Here is a 17588-nt window from a genome sequence, read left to right as displayed (position 1 = left end):
GACCTTCTGCAGCAAATGCTCCAGGCCATCCTCCTTTTTAGCAAGTAAGATTGCATCATTTGCATAACACAGGCTGTTGATGAGTCTTCCTCCAATTTTGATGTCACACCCCTCCTCAGAGAGCCCTGGCCCTCAAGTCTGTTCCACATATATATTGAGAAGGTATGGAGACAGGACCCATCCTTGACACGCTCCTTTCCTGATTTTGAACCATATGGTGTTTCCTTGCTCTGTTCTGCTCCAAGTGTAGGTTTTGCAAGAACGCAGTCAGGTGTTCTGGAATTCCCATTTTCTCAAGGTGAACCACAATTTGTTGTACTCCACATAGGCAAATGCCTTTGCATAGTCAATGAAACACAGATGGGCCTCTCTGCTCTCAGCCAAGATCCATCCGACATTGATTATGATGTCCCGAGAGCCACGGCCTCTTCTAAACTCAGCTTGTATTTCTAGTAGTTCTCTGTTGATGTCCTACTCCATTTGTTTTTGGATAATCTTAGGCAGGATTTTGCTAGGTGTGATATTAGTGATACTGTTTGATAATTTCCACAATCTGTTGGATCATTTTTTTTAGTATGGCAATATATATGGATCTCTTCAAGTCAGTTGCTCAGGCAGGTGTCCTCCTGATGAACACATCCAGGGTAGCATCTGTCTGTTGAAATATGTCAATTGCTATTTTTTATCAATTCCTGGGGCTTTGTTTGTTGCCAGCATCTTGAACTTCCTTTTTCATCATCATTGGCTCCTGATCATAGGTAGTTTCATGAAATGATTCCATGTCATCCACTCCTTTGTGGTATAGCAACTCTGTGTTCTCTGTAGGGTAGTTAGTGGCAGCTTTTCAGAAGCAGACAGACCACCAGACCTTCTTTCCAGGACACCTCTAGATGGACTTGAACATCCAGCCTTCCAGTGAGTAGCCTCAACCATTTGTACCACCCAGGGGCTCCTTTCATAGATGAGAAGTAACAGGCTTACCTGAATTCTCAGGAGCATTTGAAAGCGCCTGTCTTTAACTCCCCAGTTCACCTAGGCATACAGAGACGCTCCAAGAAAAAAATGGTGCTTTATTGTGCACAGAGGAAAGAGCATAAACACCTGTCCAAGTGTGTGGTGTTGATTATTTGTTTTAATAGGATGATTTGTTTTAATAGGATGGGGGTGTTTTTTCCTTAAATTAGAATGGTGTTTGTTACTTATTCGCCAAGGTAAAGGTACTTACTTAGGAAGCAATGTGCTTTTAAAATTCTGTTTGTTGTTGTTATGTGCTGTCAAGTCGTCTGTGACTCATAGCAACCTATGTACAATACCTCTGAGCCCCTCCCTATCTTGAGCCATTCTCACTGTCTCCTATATATCTACCCCCATGTCCCAGTCACTGTGTCAATTCATCTTATCCAGGGTCTTTTTCTCCACCCTTCCAAGCATGATGACCTCCAAGATCATGGCCAGATGCCCAAAATATGTGAGACAGAGCTTCAGAATCCTTGCCTCCAAGGAGCAGCCTGATTTCACCGTCTCTAAAACATACCTATTTATTCTCTAAATGGTACATGGTATGTTAAGTACTCTTCTTCAGCACCACAGCTCAAAGGCATCAGTTCTTCTGCCATCCTTAGTCACTGTCCAGCTCTCTGATGCATAGCAAGTAATTGCAAAGACTATGGCCTGAATCAGGCACAACTTAAGACTGACATTGCTTTTTAGCTTTTATTTTGAATGTTGTGTTATTTCTTAGCATTATTTCTTAAATTCTTAAATGCTTAGAACTGTAGCATCTAGGGCACCGTGGTGCTTCCAATATCTTACTCTGTCGTTGAATACTTGAGTTCTAGAGTTAGAGCCAGGATTCTCATTTTCATAGCAGGTCAGCAGCCTCCTTCCCTCCCCCACAGACAGGGTCTGGCTTCTCAGACAGCATTAAGGGAGGAAGTCCCTGAGTGAATGGTGCTGGAACATGATGCTGATTTAATGTGTCAGTCTAACTGTACTCCACATTGGTACATGTTGACTATTCAAGCTATCAGAATATGAAGAAAATGCATGTGAAATCACAATAATTAATGATTGAGAAGGAGTTCCCCCTCCCCTATGACTTGGATTTTAGATGCTTGGTTTCCAGAATGCATGTTTAAAGGAAGGTGAGACTGATCCAGCTGTCACAATGTGGTCATCTGTCCTGCTGACTTGTTTGTTTTTTAGATACTTATTTGTATTTCACCGCAGACCTTACAGTGAGCTCTGGTACCCTAGTGGTAGGAAGCTGCATTGCAGTCTTGAAGGAAACAGGTGTTCTGTAGAAAATGAAGGGAAATCTCCTGTGGGATTTACTGCCTCTGAAAACCTGCTCAAGGGTCAACTGTGGATCGTTTCTGATTTGATGGCACACAACAATAGTAGTAGTCCTTACATGATAGACATTGTATAGGAGCTCTTTTAGCTTTGTGGTAAGAAGCTGCAGTGTAACCTCAAAGGCATGCAGTTCAAATCCATCAGCTTCTCTGTGAGAGAATGATGAGCAATCTCCTTCTGTACAATTTATTGTCTCTGAAAACCTGCTGGAGGTTACAGCTATGGGTCAGCCCTGATTCCACAACAAATAACATAGACCTTGTACAGGGAGCTCTGGTGGCCTAGTGATAAGGAGATGCACTGCTGTCTGAAAGGCAGACAGTACAAATCTACGAGCTGCTCCATGGGAGAAAGATGGACAGACTGCTCCCATGTCTCTGAAAACCCACTGGAGGGTCAGCTATGAGCGGTTCCAATTCAATTGTACACAACAACAACACAGGCCTTACACGGAGTCCACATGGTGGAATGGTTAGGCACTCAGTTGCTAAGGGACTGGAATGGTTAATAGTTCAAACCTACCAGCTTCTCCAGTGGATAAAGATGAGCCAGTCTGCTTCTGTACTGATCATAGGCTTGGTAACACTGTGTGAATGGGGTTGTTCTACTATGTCCTTAGAGTAACTATTAGAGGTGGAGTTGACTCATTCTTTAGAGGCCTCTCAGGGACCATGGCATCACAGTGGTTAGAACTCAGCCACTGATTGGAATGTCAGCCACTCACACCCGTCACCTCGTGGGAGAAATAGGTGGCAGAAGTGCTTCTGTAAAAAGTACAGTCTTGGAAACATGTGGGGCTGTTCTCCTAGCTTACATAGAGTTGCTGTGAGTTGTAAACAGCTTGACAACAAAGGATAAAACTTATATAACTAACTGGTGAAATTATATTATTCCATTTTTAACTATGTAAGTTGCCACTGTTGTTGTGTACCATCAAATTGTAACCAACCCATAGCTGACCCTCTGCTGGGTTTTCAGAGGCAGTTAATCACGCAGGAGGAGATTGCGCACCTTTCTTTCGTGGGGCAGCTGGTGGCCTCTAAGCATGTGCCTTCAGGATTACAGCACAACTTCTTACCACTGTTTCCTAATGTTGCTGTCTTTCCCTCCCTCCTTAACTCGCAATCTTACTGTATAAACAGGCTAAGGCTTTTGATGCCAAGGGTGCAGTTTACTCAGTACCTGCTTTATAATAATAGTATTATTCTTGTTTTGATCAAATGTTATTTGATCAAAGGAGTTCTAAATCACCACTTGAGTTTAAATATTTTTTTTCTTTTTTGAACATTTTCTTAGAAAGGGGATTAAATATATATATTCTTTTTCTTTTTTAAATACAGGGAAGGGGGAAAAAATCCCAAAGTCCCATGTCACTCATAGTTAGCTACCATGGTTATTTTACTGATTCAAGCTTAAGTTTATATCTCAAACATCCCTCTTTCCTGGGCATCTTGTTCTGCATTCGTTTTGCACATGTTGGCTTAATGACCTGAATTCTTAGCAGATGAACAGCCGGAAATGTTGTCTGATAGTTCACTGCCAATACCTTATATGTGTGGTGTGGAACTCTTTGTCACAATCCAAGCCCAATATGCTGGCCAGAAAGAAGCATGCTTAGCTGGAACACTATTATTTACCACAGTGTATCTCTGGGCATCAAAGTCTTATTCCATTGGAGGCTGGAATTGCTACAGCAAATGAAGGTAGAAAGGACTGTGGCTGAAAGCAAACAGCCTGTTAGGCAGAGGTGAAGGAGCTTAACCTGCATGAATGGCCTCTTGTTGTCAATGTGCTGAAATTTTTTGTGCACAGAATGCAATGATCACATCTAAAACATGATTTCACTATTGCATTTGAATAGTTCATATTGTTGGCTGCTGTTGTCATGTGTTGTTGAATTGGAACTGACCCATAGCTGACCTTCCAGTGAGTTTTCAGAAGCAGTAAATTACCTGGGAAGAGATTGCCCACCATTCTCCCATGGAGCAGCTGGTGGATTTGAACTATATACCTTTGGGATTGAAGTGCAGCTTCTTACCATCAGGCCACCAGAGCTGCCTATATTGATGGTAATATGTGCCATATATGTGATGATACATGATGATTATTTTGTGTTGTAGGCTGTACCCAATATATTGCAAATACCATTTAAAAGTGGCCCACCAAGAAGTAATTGTTAATACACTCAGTTATGGGAGAATATTACTAGTTTTTATGCAGTTCCCCATTTTCATCTATTCAGTAAAGTCCCTGATGGATGCAGACAATTCAGACTTGTCTGCTGACTGAGAGGACAGAGCTTTGGGCTCACCCCAAGGTATCTCTGAAGAGAGGCCTGGTGATCTACTGGTGGAAAGTCCATCGCTGAAGATCCTGCAGAGCACAGCTCATGCCTGGTGCACATGAGGTCGCCATGGGTCGGAGGTGGCTCAACAACGATGGATTTTTCAGCTGTCTCTTACCCTGTTTGTCACATCATGATATGATAATCTTTTAGCATTTCATTGCATGGAAACTACACAACAAATCTTAGCCTAGGAAACTCTAGGTGTACTGGAGTCTTTGTCAAAAGGGCCTGATAATAACCATTCACATTTAGTAACTGTTGTGCCCCATGATTAGACAGTATGTTCTCCAGTGTTCTACTGTGCTTACTACAACCACTGATGATTAAATGCAAGTGTTATTTCCATTTTAAAATGAAAGGCAGTGACCCTCAGCAAGGTTAAATAGCTTGTCTGATGTCACAGAATAGAACTAGAGTTAAAACATGCACAACTGTGTGTTGTTCTCCACTTGTAAAAATGACTTGAATGCATGTGGACACAAGCATACCTCCGAGATAGTGCGGATTTGGTCCTGACCCCACAATAAAAGTGTCACATGAGTTCTTCAGTTGTCAGTGCACATAAAGATTACACTACATAAGTTACACTACACTGTAATCTATCAAGGGAGTTCTGGTGGCCTAGGGATAAGGAGTTGTGGTGCCAACCCATAGACACATGGTTCAAAACCAACATTCTCTCCAAGAGACGAAGATGGGCATTCTCCTCCCATGTGTTTTCTAGCCTCTGAAACCCCACCAGAAGGTCAGTTATGAGTTTGTTCCAATTCGTCAGCACCTAGCAAGAACAACTATTCTATAAAATGTGCAATAACATTAGGAAGATGTTTTAAATAGTTAAACTTTTTTTAAACTACTAGAATGTGTACATAACTGAAAGAAACTAAAGATTATGCTAAGTGTACTAACTCATTCTCATAAGGACAAATACTGCATAAGACCATTATTTTTAAAATAGACAGATAACTAGTAAAATATGTATGGGGACCCAAGGAGGGAAGGCAAAGGAGTAGAAGGATGAGAATGGGTAGAGGTAAAAGGGTGAGGATGGGTAGAGGCAATATCACAGAGTTGCACAATTTGATGGGTAAAGGGAGAGGGTGAAGGAAATGGGAAAGATCCCGTGTGAGGACCTGAAAAGACAAGGTAATGATGGGCAAGATCCAATGGTGATTAATTTCATAAAACATTATACATCAGAATGATTATACAAAACACACTGTGAATGAAGAAGAGTGTGAAATACAATGTTTACAAACTCTGAAAGCAAACCAACATAAAATAAAAATTAAAACAATAACAACCTACCAGAAAGTGTGACACAGACACAGAGTGAGCACATGCTGTTAGAAAAGTGGCACCAGTGGACTTATTCAACACCGCAGACTTATACAACGCACTACTGCCACAGATCTTTGATTTGTCAAGTCTGCAGTATCTGCAAAGTGCAATGATGTCCCTGTATCCTTTTGCACATGTGTTTAAATAATGCTAGACGAATTCTAGACTGTGTGTGGTGTTTTTGTGCCTGTTAGGAAAGCTTGTGCCGAGCTTCTGAGCACCTCCCTCAGGTCATCCCTCTACCTACAAAGTTCTTCTTCAGTCAGTTCACTGGGCCATGAGGGAAGCCCAGTGCACCTGTCTGCAAACAGCAGGAAATGAAGACATTTATTGACCTGCCTGGCTTCATTCTTTAGTGTGATGGCACAATCCTGAGAAATGCCTAGATTTTAGCTAAACAAAGGCTAACGTAATAGAAAGAATTACCTCAACAAACTTCAGAACATTTCAAATTCAATGTTTGCTTCATATCTTTAACGCAATTAGCATGGGGTTCCCCCCCCCCCCCCGGTGTTTGGTGACTTATTATTTCTTTTCTGCATCATTTTATTTTAACATTTTTACCTTAGCATTTATTTCTTGGAATTTCTATTTGCCATGAAATTGATTAGAATGTCTTAAGATTTTAAGCATGTGTCAATATGTAAATAAATAAAGTATAAAAGAAACTGGGTCAGGCCTGAACTAAATCTGAAAAAGTATAAATCAAAGCTGTAAATTTATTTTTAAAAGAAACACAATTCCTTGGTGGTTATTATTATTTACCATCGAACCAACCCATAGCAGACCCTCCAGTGGGTTTTCAGAGGCAGAAGATCTCCTGGGAGGAGATTTCATTTTCTGGCAGAACATTTGGTGGGTTCAAACCCCATGCCTCTGGGACTGTAGTGCAGCTTAGTCTTCATATTTAGATTGACATTAACTTACAAACGTCATTTATCATAAAGTGTGCCTTTCAACCATGAATCACCTGAGAAGTTTAAAATGTAGATGTCTCTGGCCCAGCTCCAGAAATTTTGTCCAGTTCTCACAGCCCATTGGAGAAATACCTGAAGTATGCATGGATAAAAGGCATTTAAAACAAAAATCATTAGCTTACATATTCATTTGGAAGCAGGAGTGGCATCCACTTCCTAAGCAAAATGCCTCTGAAACTCTATGTACTTTGATAAATGTCAATAGTTATAGAAAGGCTTCAGGTCTTGTGTTCATAGGGTCACTATGAGTCACGCTCGACCCGACAGCAGTCAACAACAACAACATCATGTTTTGTACATATACTTTGTGTAGCATTTTTAAATTGCTTCCAGAATCTATCACAAGTCAAAAGCATTGATTCGTCTTCTGTCATCCTTAGTCATTGTTCAGCTCTCTTATGCATAACAATTGTGAAGAGTTCATGAAGTTTTGAGTGAATGTTATCTGGAGGGGCCAGTCCCTGATGAAGGACATCATACGTGAAGTGGAGGGCCATGGAAGTAGAGGAAGACTCTGGATGAGACAGAATGGCAGTGGGCTCAAGCATAGCAGAGATTATGAAGATGCTGAGGATGGCCAGGGTTTTGTTCTGACACAGGAATGCTGTGAGTCAGAGTGGACACCTTCTCTCCACAGCAGCACAACAGGAAAAGGAGCCCTGGTGGTGTCATAGGTCAAGTGCTAGGCTGCCAACCAGAGGTCAGCGGTTCAAACCCACCAGTTGTTCAGAGGTCAATGGGGATATGAAGAACATGCACAGAGATAACCATGGAGAGACTGTGGACAGAGCCATTGTAGTGCTATAAAGTTCTCCATTGTTCAGGGGAGAGAGAATTCAGGTTTGGCTGGGAAAGGAAATACCTCAGAGAAGAGAAACTAGGGGGAGAAATCCTCAAGAGTTGAGGGGACTTTGCAGGAAAGAACGAGACATTTCCTATGGAGTCTGCCTCCATGAGCAAAAACAGTTGTAGGGGAAGTTCCACCTTTCAGAATCAAATTCACGGTGGATAGTCATTCCACAGCACAGTCTGGAGATTGCTGACAGATGGCATGGGTTAAGACTTCATCGTCTGTGATCCTTCATTGGTGTCTTGACTGCATGGGCCTAACTCCATTGATGGCAAGCAAGGTACCTGAGGAGTTCTGAGCAAGGCCAGCTTTCTCTTCCTAAGCCAGAGGTTGTGACCCGAATAAGTTAGCATACAGTTGGAGCAATCCTTTCAAAGGCATGGTAAAAAGAGTGCCTGAACTAGGGTAGGCTGGATGGAAATGGAAAAGTTTAGCAATTAGTGCCAGAGTTCTGCCTGGTTACATTGGAACATGGGAAAAGGAGAGGGTGGAGCTTAGATAGTGCATGTCATCTGGGCAAATTAGGAGGGGAAAAGGAGGTCTTACTCCTCCCACCGAGCCTGTGCATCCGGATGCCCATAGCAGAACAGATCGGCCAGAGACATTGATCTGTCAACATGGGCAGCAGTTCCTTATATTTGATTGAAATGCATCAGACCTGTTTGAATAAGTTAACAGGGATGTTTTAAAATAGAAAATCTAATTGGTGACTTCAGACATTACCAGGAAGCCTACTCATAGTTTTGAAACAGATAATAGAAAAAGAAGTAAAGATTTATCCTTTTGGGGTCAAGCTATACCAGTCAGAGAAGTGTTTCTCCATAGATGCACAACAGCTGACAAATAAAGAGGGTAGGGTTGGAATTGGAGGATCAGCATTTTGCAACTTAGAGTGAACGGCTCTAGGGTTTGTCTGTGGTTGTGAATACCGTGAAAGAGAAGCTTTCCTATGAGACTACAGAGCTTCATCTACAGGGAAAAAATTAAAACAGGAATCCGATCACATGTTCAGACTTAACTACCAAATTCCAGGAAATCAAGAGGAGAGGAGAAAATATTATGTAACACCATGGAGATGCAAATAGCTAAAATCTAGACTGTGGGAACTCTCCAGATAGATGACCTGCTTTCTTCCAATTCATTTCAGGCAGAGAACCAGGATAAGTGAAGGGCTTAAAGATTAAGATTAAAGCGATAAATCAACTAATTGCAATGTATGGGTTTAGCATACAAATAAGAAGAGTCTTTTTGAAACAATTGAGGAAATTAAATTACTAACTATATATTTGATAACATTAGGGGATTCTTGGAGTTTTTGTTTAGGTGTGATAAAAGCATTGATTTTAAAGTTTTTTTTCAAAAATAGAATTTTTTTTTCAAAGTAGAGTTCTTTCTCTGTGTGCGAGAGAATAATTTACATCAGAGGCTTCAGAGTTACCAACAACCAATGGGATGAGGAGTTGGGTGTAACTGCAGATGCAACAAGGTTGTGACTCTGACAGTAACGGCTGAAACTGGATGATGAGTAGTTGCACTTTCATTATATTATCTGCTCTGCTCTTGCACATGTTTGAAATTTCCTAAAAAGTTTAACATAATTTGTAAAGTTAGAAATAAAAATAACCATTTTAATAGACAATTTAGCCACCCTATTAGACACAAGATTCCTTGGCAAGGTCTGTGGTTAGTAAACCATGCATGTGATATTTGAAGACATCTTCTAGAATGTTCCTTGTGAGACATTTCATTGATGCTGCGGGAAAGCTTATTTCTTTCCTTGGATTTGAGTGGTGATTGTGGGCCTATCTTTTTAACTTAGTCAACACCGTAAGCATCTACGCCTTAATGCATCCTTTCTACTTTTACTAGTTTCTATTAGTTCATTGTGACTCAAGAGGAATCCTTTGTTCTGTTGTCCAGACCATCTTGGCTTAGCTCTGAGGTTCCTAGGTGCAAACCCACTGTAGTCTACTCTGCTGACTCTCCTAGTTAAGCATGTGCTGATGAAGCGGTCACAGTTGTTACTTGCTTCTTGAACCGCACTAGCAAACATTTTATCCACTTTCATCCGTGATTGTTGACAGAGTCTTCTGTGTGTTTTGTTCTTCCATAGAAGCGCTCCAGAGGTCAAGTGCTGTTTGATAAAGTGTGTGAACACCTGAACCTGCTTGAGAAGGACTACTTTGGGCTTACATATCGAGACGCTGAAAACCAAAAGGTGAGAGATTAAAAGCAACAAAATACAATGGATTTTTTAACAGCCTTTTACCACACATGGGTTAAAACTAAACAAGTACTTCCATTTTCTTGCTTTTGTGAATAATGCTGCTATGGACATACGTGTACAAATTTCTATTCACAAATGCCCATCAACAAACAAACGGATTGAGAAACTGTAGTACATTCACTCTATAACTTGGAAGAGACTGTAGAGCATTTTGCTGAATGAAATGTCATTTAAGGGCAAATATTGTGTAAGGCCTCTGTTGTCAAAGGAGGAAAACTGAGTAAGATATGTATAAATGTTCAGAAGAAAGGAGACAGAAAAAGAGAAAGCAGGAAAAATTACTGAGATAGCATAGGCTAGTGGGTGGAGGGGTGAAGTAATGGGAAAGGTTTAATGGGGGTGGTAATTAACTATATAAAATATAATGTATGTGAATGCATAAAGCACAAATTACCTGTACAAAACACAATGTATATGAATTGTTATATGCAAACAAATTTTTTAAAATATTCTGAAAATTTAAAAAAAGCCAAACCCAAAAAACTAAATAAGTGAGTCTTTTTTCACATCCCCGCACTTTCCATTTTGCATCTTCCAGTGCTATTCATCACCTGCGTCCTCATAAGGAAATTGTGTAGAATGTTCTTTAGTCTTATTCTTGAAACACAATGTAAGTTCAGCTCTTTGATTTTAGTGCAGTATTTGTTTATGATTCTAAAGATTTTTATATGATGCCTTTTTAAAAAAAATCACAGTTGAGCCATATTATTTGAGCCAGTGAAAATAAGATACAGTGATATTTTTATTTTAAAACTATTCAAGTCACACAATTCTATAACGATAGCAGGGTTGTGTGATAAAAGCTGTTGAGGTAGTTCAAGACTTGGGCTGCTGTCCTCCTTTTTAATTCAACTGATTATGCTTTCATGTTCTTACCAAACCAGAATATGAGATACATGGGTCATTTGCCAGCCTCAATTGGTGCATTCTTCTAGAACACGTTAGTGTGTAACAAAACACCTCTGTTGACTCTAACATCTGATTGGTCCAGGGCTTTGCTTTACTAATCCCTATAACCACCTGGAAAATAAAGAATATTTCTGTTGTATTAGAGGATAGAAATGAAATTAAATAAATTTTGTTCTTGATAACTTGTTGTGATGCATGAAATGGATCAAGCTTAAATAGCCACTACTCATCAAACATTAAAACATTAGATTTTCTGGGAGGAAAAAAAAAACCCCACACACTTCTGGCAAGTGTTCATTGTTGAGAGAAGTTTCCCAGGTAAGTTCATGAACATCTGAAGTCACAGGGCTCACAACGGCCATAACATAAGTATGGCAAGTCAAGTTTCATGTTTTTAATTTATTCAAGTAACTCCTTTGAACATGGAGTTATTTTATTTTCCTTTTATTTCTGTGCTCACTTGAATCTTTGAAGGCAATGGTTGCAAAAGAAAAAGAATTTTGTCAAGGACAAACAGTGTATGCACATGGTTTTCTCATTCCTTTCTTAGGCCACTGCTTGGTCTCAGTATCATGCTGGGAAGGCCCATTGCCCCCGGGGCGTCTCCAAAGCCATGCTCACTTGTGAATGTCACCATTAGGGGATAATCACATTAGTGGATGTCTGTCTCTGATCAATGTGAAGTAATGTTTATTCTTCTTTGATTCAAATTCAAAATATCGTTTTCTTTTCAGAATTGGCTGGACCCTTCTAAGGAAATAAAAAAACAAATTCGAAGTAAGTTCTGTTGGACTATTTTATATGGAAATGTTAAGACCTTCTGAGAATAGGTTGTCTTGCATTCGTAGCATGCACCCAAATGATCACTGTGGCTGTTAACATTTTTTAAAGACAAAATTGAAATCTCAGGTTTGATTTTTGGCACATTAATCTTGCTGAGATAGTACTCCTTTAATAAGCACAAGTTGGAGACAGATATGAAATATAAGATTTCATTAAGTGACACAATTAGCCATTTAAAATTTTCAGAATTAATTACTAATGTTTGGAAGCAGGAGTGGCATCTACTTCTTGAAAAACATGCCTCTGGAATGTCTATGAACTTTGATAAATGTCATAGTTATAGAAAGGCTTCAGGCCTTTTGTTCATAGAGTCGCTATGTGTCGTGTTTGACTCAAAGGCAATCAATAATAACAACAATTACTAATGTTATATTGAGCCTAGCAGCCATAGAATATAAAGAAACCAAACTATAAAAATCATCATTGGTTGGGTGGAGAGAGAGGGTAGATAAAGAAAGGGGGGGAGATCCATTGTGGAAAACAAAGTATACAAACTATGAACTTTGTTGGTAAACCAGTACAAAGCTTAAAAAAAAAATTAAAAATCACTATTGGGAAGTCATATATAGAATAACAAATAAGATTGAAATTTGTTATTCTTTATCTCTCTTTTTGGTTTCTAATAAGTAAAAAAAAAATACATATTTCATGTTGTAATGGATTATATGATTAAATAAGGAACTTTAAAAATTGATATATATAGGTAGTTAATACATATATAAAAAGCTGCTAAATGCTGTAATATAATTTGCACTGATATTTACAAATTAAAATGAGACATTTTTCACTTATTTGAATATTTTAAGTTTATTTTAAGAGTTTGAGACCAAGTACACTGTTAAATATATATATTTATAATTTTTTAAAGTATAAATTGAAACAATCTTGTAAAAAAACAGTTTGTTTTAAACATGTACACTTTTGACCATTTGTTCTAAATGTAGAATGTTAATGAGAATGTGTTTGAGACAAATGCCCATATGTGTATACATAGGAAACTTTGCTATAATACTGGTTTTTATGGAGGGAAACTGGGGGAAATTTGAATGTCCATTTGTCAGGAAGTGGTTGAGTCAACCATGGAATATCTGCACCATCAAATACCAGGCAGCTATTAAAATATAATGAGGTAGAATGAAAATGTCTAATCTCTCCTTAGAGAAAATCAGATTGTAGAACATAACAGGATCTCATTTATTTAAAACAATACTTGCACATAAAAATTTATGGAAAAATTTGAGAGGCCATGAAAGATTTTAACAGTAATTACTACAGATTTCAGTTTAGGAAATTGGAAAAGATACATTTTTTATGTTTTTGTACATAACTCTAATTTTTGCCACAAGTTTGAGTAATCCTTGTAATTTGAAATAGCATGCTAATTTAAAAGTTATTTTTATAAAATAAAATCTGATTTCATTCTCCCACATAGTTAATTCTCTTTGGAGAATGAGTTCAAGACCATCTTATGAATAAGATCATCATTCTTTTTCTAAGGTTCAATAGATTATAATTTATAGAGACAAGAGTAATATTAGTACTTTTTTTCCCAAAGTCCTAGAATGTCAGAAGGGAGCTCCATGTAATGAGTTGCACTGCCAGTTAAAATATGGGTGGTTAGAATCATCTTGCTGGTCCAAAGAAGAAAGATGGGCAGCCTCCTCCTCCCGTACAATTTAGTCTTTGAAAATCTACTGGAGGGTCAGGTGTGGGTTGATTCCTACTTCATAGCTGTTAATTTAGTTGTTGAGGATGTTGAAATACTAAAAACACCAATAAAAAGAAAGCTATGAGTATTGCTTAAATGGTTTAATGTTGTTGTGTGCCATAGAATCAGAAATGACCCACAGCTGACCCTCCAGAGGGTTTTCAGAGCCAGTAATTGCACAGGGAAAGCTTCCCCATCCTTCTCCTGTGGAGCAGCTGGTGGATTCGAACTGCATGTCTTTGGGATTGCAGCACAGATTCTTACTACGCCCACCAGAGCTCCCTAAATGGCTTAATACTCTAAAATATTTTCCAGGAAAGTCATAGTTCTTCCTGATAGCAGGGAGCTAGCTGATTACCTACACAATTAAAACATAATTACCAAATTCTTTAGAAAAATTGTATGTATTCTCTTTCCAGAAACTTCATTCTAAAGTAGATTGATAGAAATGGGTGAATTGGGATTGAATCAAGGACTGCTACAAATGAGAGAAGCAAATATAAACACAACCTTTATTTTCCTTTTTTTGAAAGTCCTATTAACAATCTTAAGGTAGTGAATATGCTCTGAAGATCATTTTATTGAGCTATTAAAATCAGATGGACCAAATATATATCATGACTCTGTACATAAAACATAGGATTCCATCTAACTAATGAAATCTTGCTTTGCAATTGACTGATTAAAAATCACATAACATTTTCAAGGAAAAGCCATAATACAAGAAAGCCTATACAAAATAGTATAGTCTTTCTTTCCTACTGTTGATATATTTTGATTTTTTTTATCCTAAGTCCTTCCATTTATCCTTTCTCTCACCTTCCTTTCTAAGCAAAAAGACCCAAACAATAAAAGCTGATGACACCATGGGAACACGAGACTTAAAGGCTCTTCCCATCATCTCATTTAGACAGTGTGACTGAAATGTAAAGAAATCTAAATGATAGCCCTGCAGATAGCAAAGAAAACAGGATTTTTAAAAAAGAAAAAAAAATAGTGTTTTTAAGTATTTTGTTTCCATCCACTAAAATGCCATCTTTTCTATAAAATAAAAGTTTTACCAAGACAATGTTTATCATATCTAATGTCATTTTTTGTACTACCAACCTCTTCTTCCTCAGGATAGATGATAAAATACTATTTCCATCCTTGCTGTGCTGTAGGTCCAGCATCTGTTTATAAAATGAGATTATCCAGGAGTTGGAGACTGAGTGGATTGTTGTTTTTAGGTGCCATCCAGTCAACTATGACTCATAGCAACCCTTTGAACAAAAGATCGGAGTCTTCCCCCGTCCCACATCACCCTCATGATCTCAGAATATGTTTGATTCCATTGTGACAATTACCACATCAGTCCATCTCATTGAGAGTCTTCCTCTCTCTCTGTGACTTTTGACCTTTGCCAGCAGGATGTTTTTTCCTTAGTACCAGCCCCTCTTAACAACCTTTCCCAAGTATATGCAATGAAGTTTCACCATCCTTGCCTCTGAAGGGCAGCTTGGTTGCACTTCCCCCAGGCATACTTGTTTGTTCTTTTGCCAGACCATGATACAGTCAGCATGCTTTGCCAAGACAACAGTTCAAAAGCATCAGTTCTTTTTCTGTTGTCCTTATTCATTCTCCAAGTTTCAGATGCACAGTAAGCATTTGAGAATACATGGCTTAGATCAAGTACACCTTAGTTGATAAATGAGTTTAAATTACAAATTTATGGTAAACAGAAATTTTGAAACTGAAGAATTCACTCTGATGAAAAAGACTGATTTCAGGCATCTTATGTACATTCTAAATCTTCAGACCAGACTTCTCAATATGCTGTTGTTGTTGTTGTTATGTGCCGTCGAGTCGCCTGCGACTCATAGCGACCCTATGTAGAACAGCCCTAAACTCCGCTCTGTCCTGTGCCAATCGCACTGTCTCTGACACTCCCATCCCAATTATCACAGTCACTGAATCAATCCACCTCATAGAGGGCCTTCCTCTCCTGCGCCGTCCCTCCACCCTCCCAAGCATGATGTCCCTCTCCAAGGACCGGTCTCTCCTCACTACATGTCCAAAGTAAGTTAGACGGAGCCTCAGAATCCTTGCCTCCAAGGAGCCACCTGGTTTAACCCTCTCCAGGACAAATCTATTTGTTTTCCTAGCAGTCCATGGTATTCTCAGTACTCTTCTCCAGCACTACAGCTCAAAGGCATCAGTTCTCCTTCTATCCTCCTTGGTCATTGTCCAACTCTCTGATGCATAACAGGTGATTGCGAAGACCATGGCCTGTATCAGACGCACCTTAGTCTCCAGAGAGACACCACTGCTCTTCAGCACTTTGGAGAGGTCCCTAACAGCAGACTTTCCCATGGCAATGCGCCTTTTAATTTCCTGGCTGCTGGTGCCAAGACTGTTGACTATGGAGCCAAGCAAACTAAAGCTGTGTACAATCTCAATCTCCTCACCATCCATCCTGATGCTGCCGATTGGTCCAGTGGTGAGAATCTTTGTCTTCTTGACATTGAGCCTCAATCCATATTGCAGGCTGCAGTCCTTGACACTCTGCAGCAGGCGCTTCAGGTCCTCCTCAGTTTCAGCCAGCAGGGTTGTGTCATCCGCATAACGCAGATTGTTGATAAATCGTCCACCAATCCTGACCCCACATTTCTCCTCATAGAGCCCAGCCTCCCGGATAATCTGTTCTGCATATAGGTTGAAGAGGTATGGAGATAGGATGCATCCCTGGCGTACGCCTTTCCCAATTTTGAACCATGCAGTGTTCCCTTGCTCTGTTCTGACGACTGCCTCCTGGTCCAAGTATAAGTTTCGCATTAGAACGATCAAGTGTTCAGAATATATTTAAGCCATAGTCATTTGGATGTAAATAAAAAGCCAACCCACTGCCGTTGAACCTACTAACTCATAGCTGCACTACTTCAGGTGTTTGTGACTAGTGGTTTCAAACTGCCAGCTTTTGAGTTACCAGTCTAGTACATCACTCACTGTGCCACCAAAGTACCTCACTTATGATATATAGTATAAAAATGCCAAAACCCAAACACCCTGCCATTTACTCTGTCCTAACTGACAGTGGCTCTCCATCAGAATTCAGAAGTGGTGAATCTTTAATGGAAGCCTATTGATGCATCTTTCTCCTGAAAAGCACTTGTCAGTTACTAACTGCTAACATTTTTATTACAGTCCATTACGTAGCCTACTAATACCATCATAATTTTGTTACAATGTAGTATATTAAAAATTTTAATATTCAGCATGTGCATGCTTGTTGTTGTTAGGTACTGTACAACACACCTGAAACTCATCCATCCTGTGTCATCCTCATCATCTCTGACATACTTGACCCCACTGCTGCAGTCACTGTGTCAGTCTGCCTGATTGAAGGTGTTCCTCTCCGTCACCAACCTTCCATCTTTCCAAGCTTTCCAAGGAATAGCCCCTCCTAACAACATGTCCAAAGTATGTAAGGTGAAGTTTTGCCATCCTTGCCTGTAAGAAGCTCTCTGGCTGTACTTTCTCCAAGATATATTTGTTTGTTCCTTTGGCAGTCCAAAGGATATTCAATAATCTTCTCTAACATGACAGCTTACAGGCATCACCTCTTCTCTCATCCTTCCTCATTGTCCAACTCTCAAGTTTACAGCAAGTGATTGAGAAAACCACAGCCTGAATCAGATGCACCTTAGTCTTTCAACTGACATTATTGCTCCTCAGTACTTTGGAGAGATCTCTAATAGCAGACTTTACAGTGCACTAAATGTTTTGATTTCTTGACTGCTGACATCTTTGGTGTTGATTGGCTCGCGGAGGCTACTAAATTTCAGCATTTTGGCATGTATAAGCCACTAAATTTATAATTTCTTTGTAAGAATGAACTCTATTCAGTTTCACAATTTTCTATTCATCATAAATTTGCTATTTAAAATTCTATAGCAGCATTCTAGAAATATTCATTTTAATATATTCAGGCT

General features: G+C 39.3%; 1 protein-coding gene across 3 annotated transcripts in view; it reads left to right on the top strand.

Annotated features, from left to right (window-relative positions):
- EPB41L3 (erythrocyte membrane protein band 4.1-like 3) overlaps positions 1–17588 on the top strand; it is a 145909-nt gene that overhangs the window by 53312 nt on the left and 75009 nt on the right. For all 3 annotated transcript variants that reach the window (XM_006891406.1, XM_006891405.1, XM_006891404.1), the window contains exons 3-4: positions 9984–10088; positions 11801–11843. In XM_006891406.1, coding sequence (XP_006891468.1) covers positions 9984–10088; positions 11801–11843 — 148 coding nt within the window. The remainder of the gene's footprint in view (positions 1–9983; positions 10089–11800; positions 11844–17588) is intronic.

This window comes from Elephantulus edwardii, unplaced genomic scaffold, assembly GCF_000299155.1.
Source record: "Elephantulus edwardii isolate Elephantulus edwardi_28Jun2011 unplaced genomic scaffold, EleEdw1.0 scaffold00097, whole genome shotgun sequence".
Lineage (NCBI taxonomy): Eukaryota > Metazoa > Chordata > Mammalia > Macroscelidea > Macroscelididae > Elephantulus > Elephantulus edwardii.
Note: the sequence above shows the minus strand (reverse complement) of the source record. Positions and strands in the feature narration are given on the sequence as shown.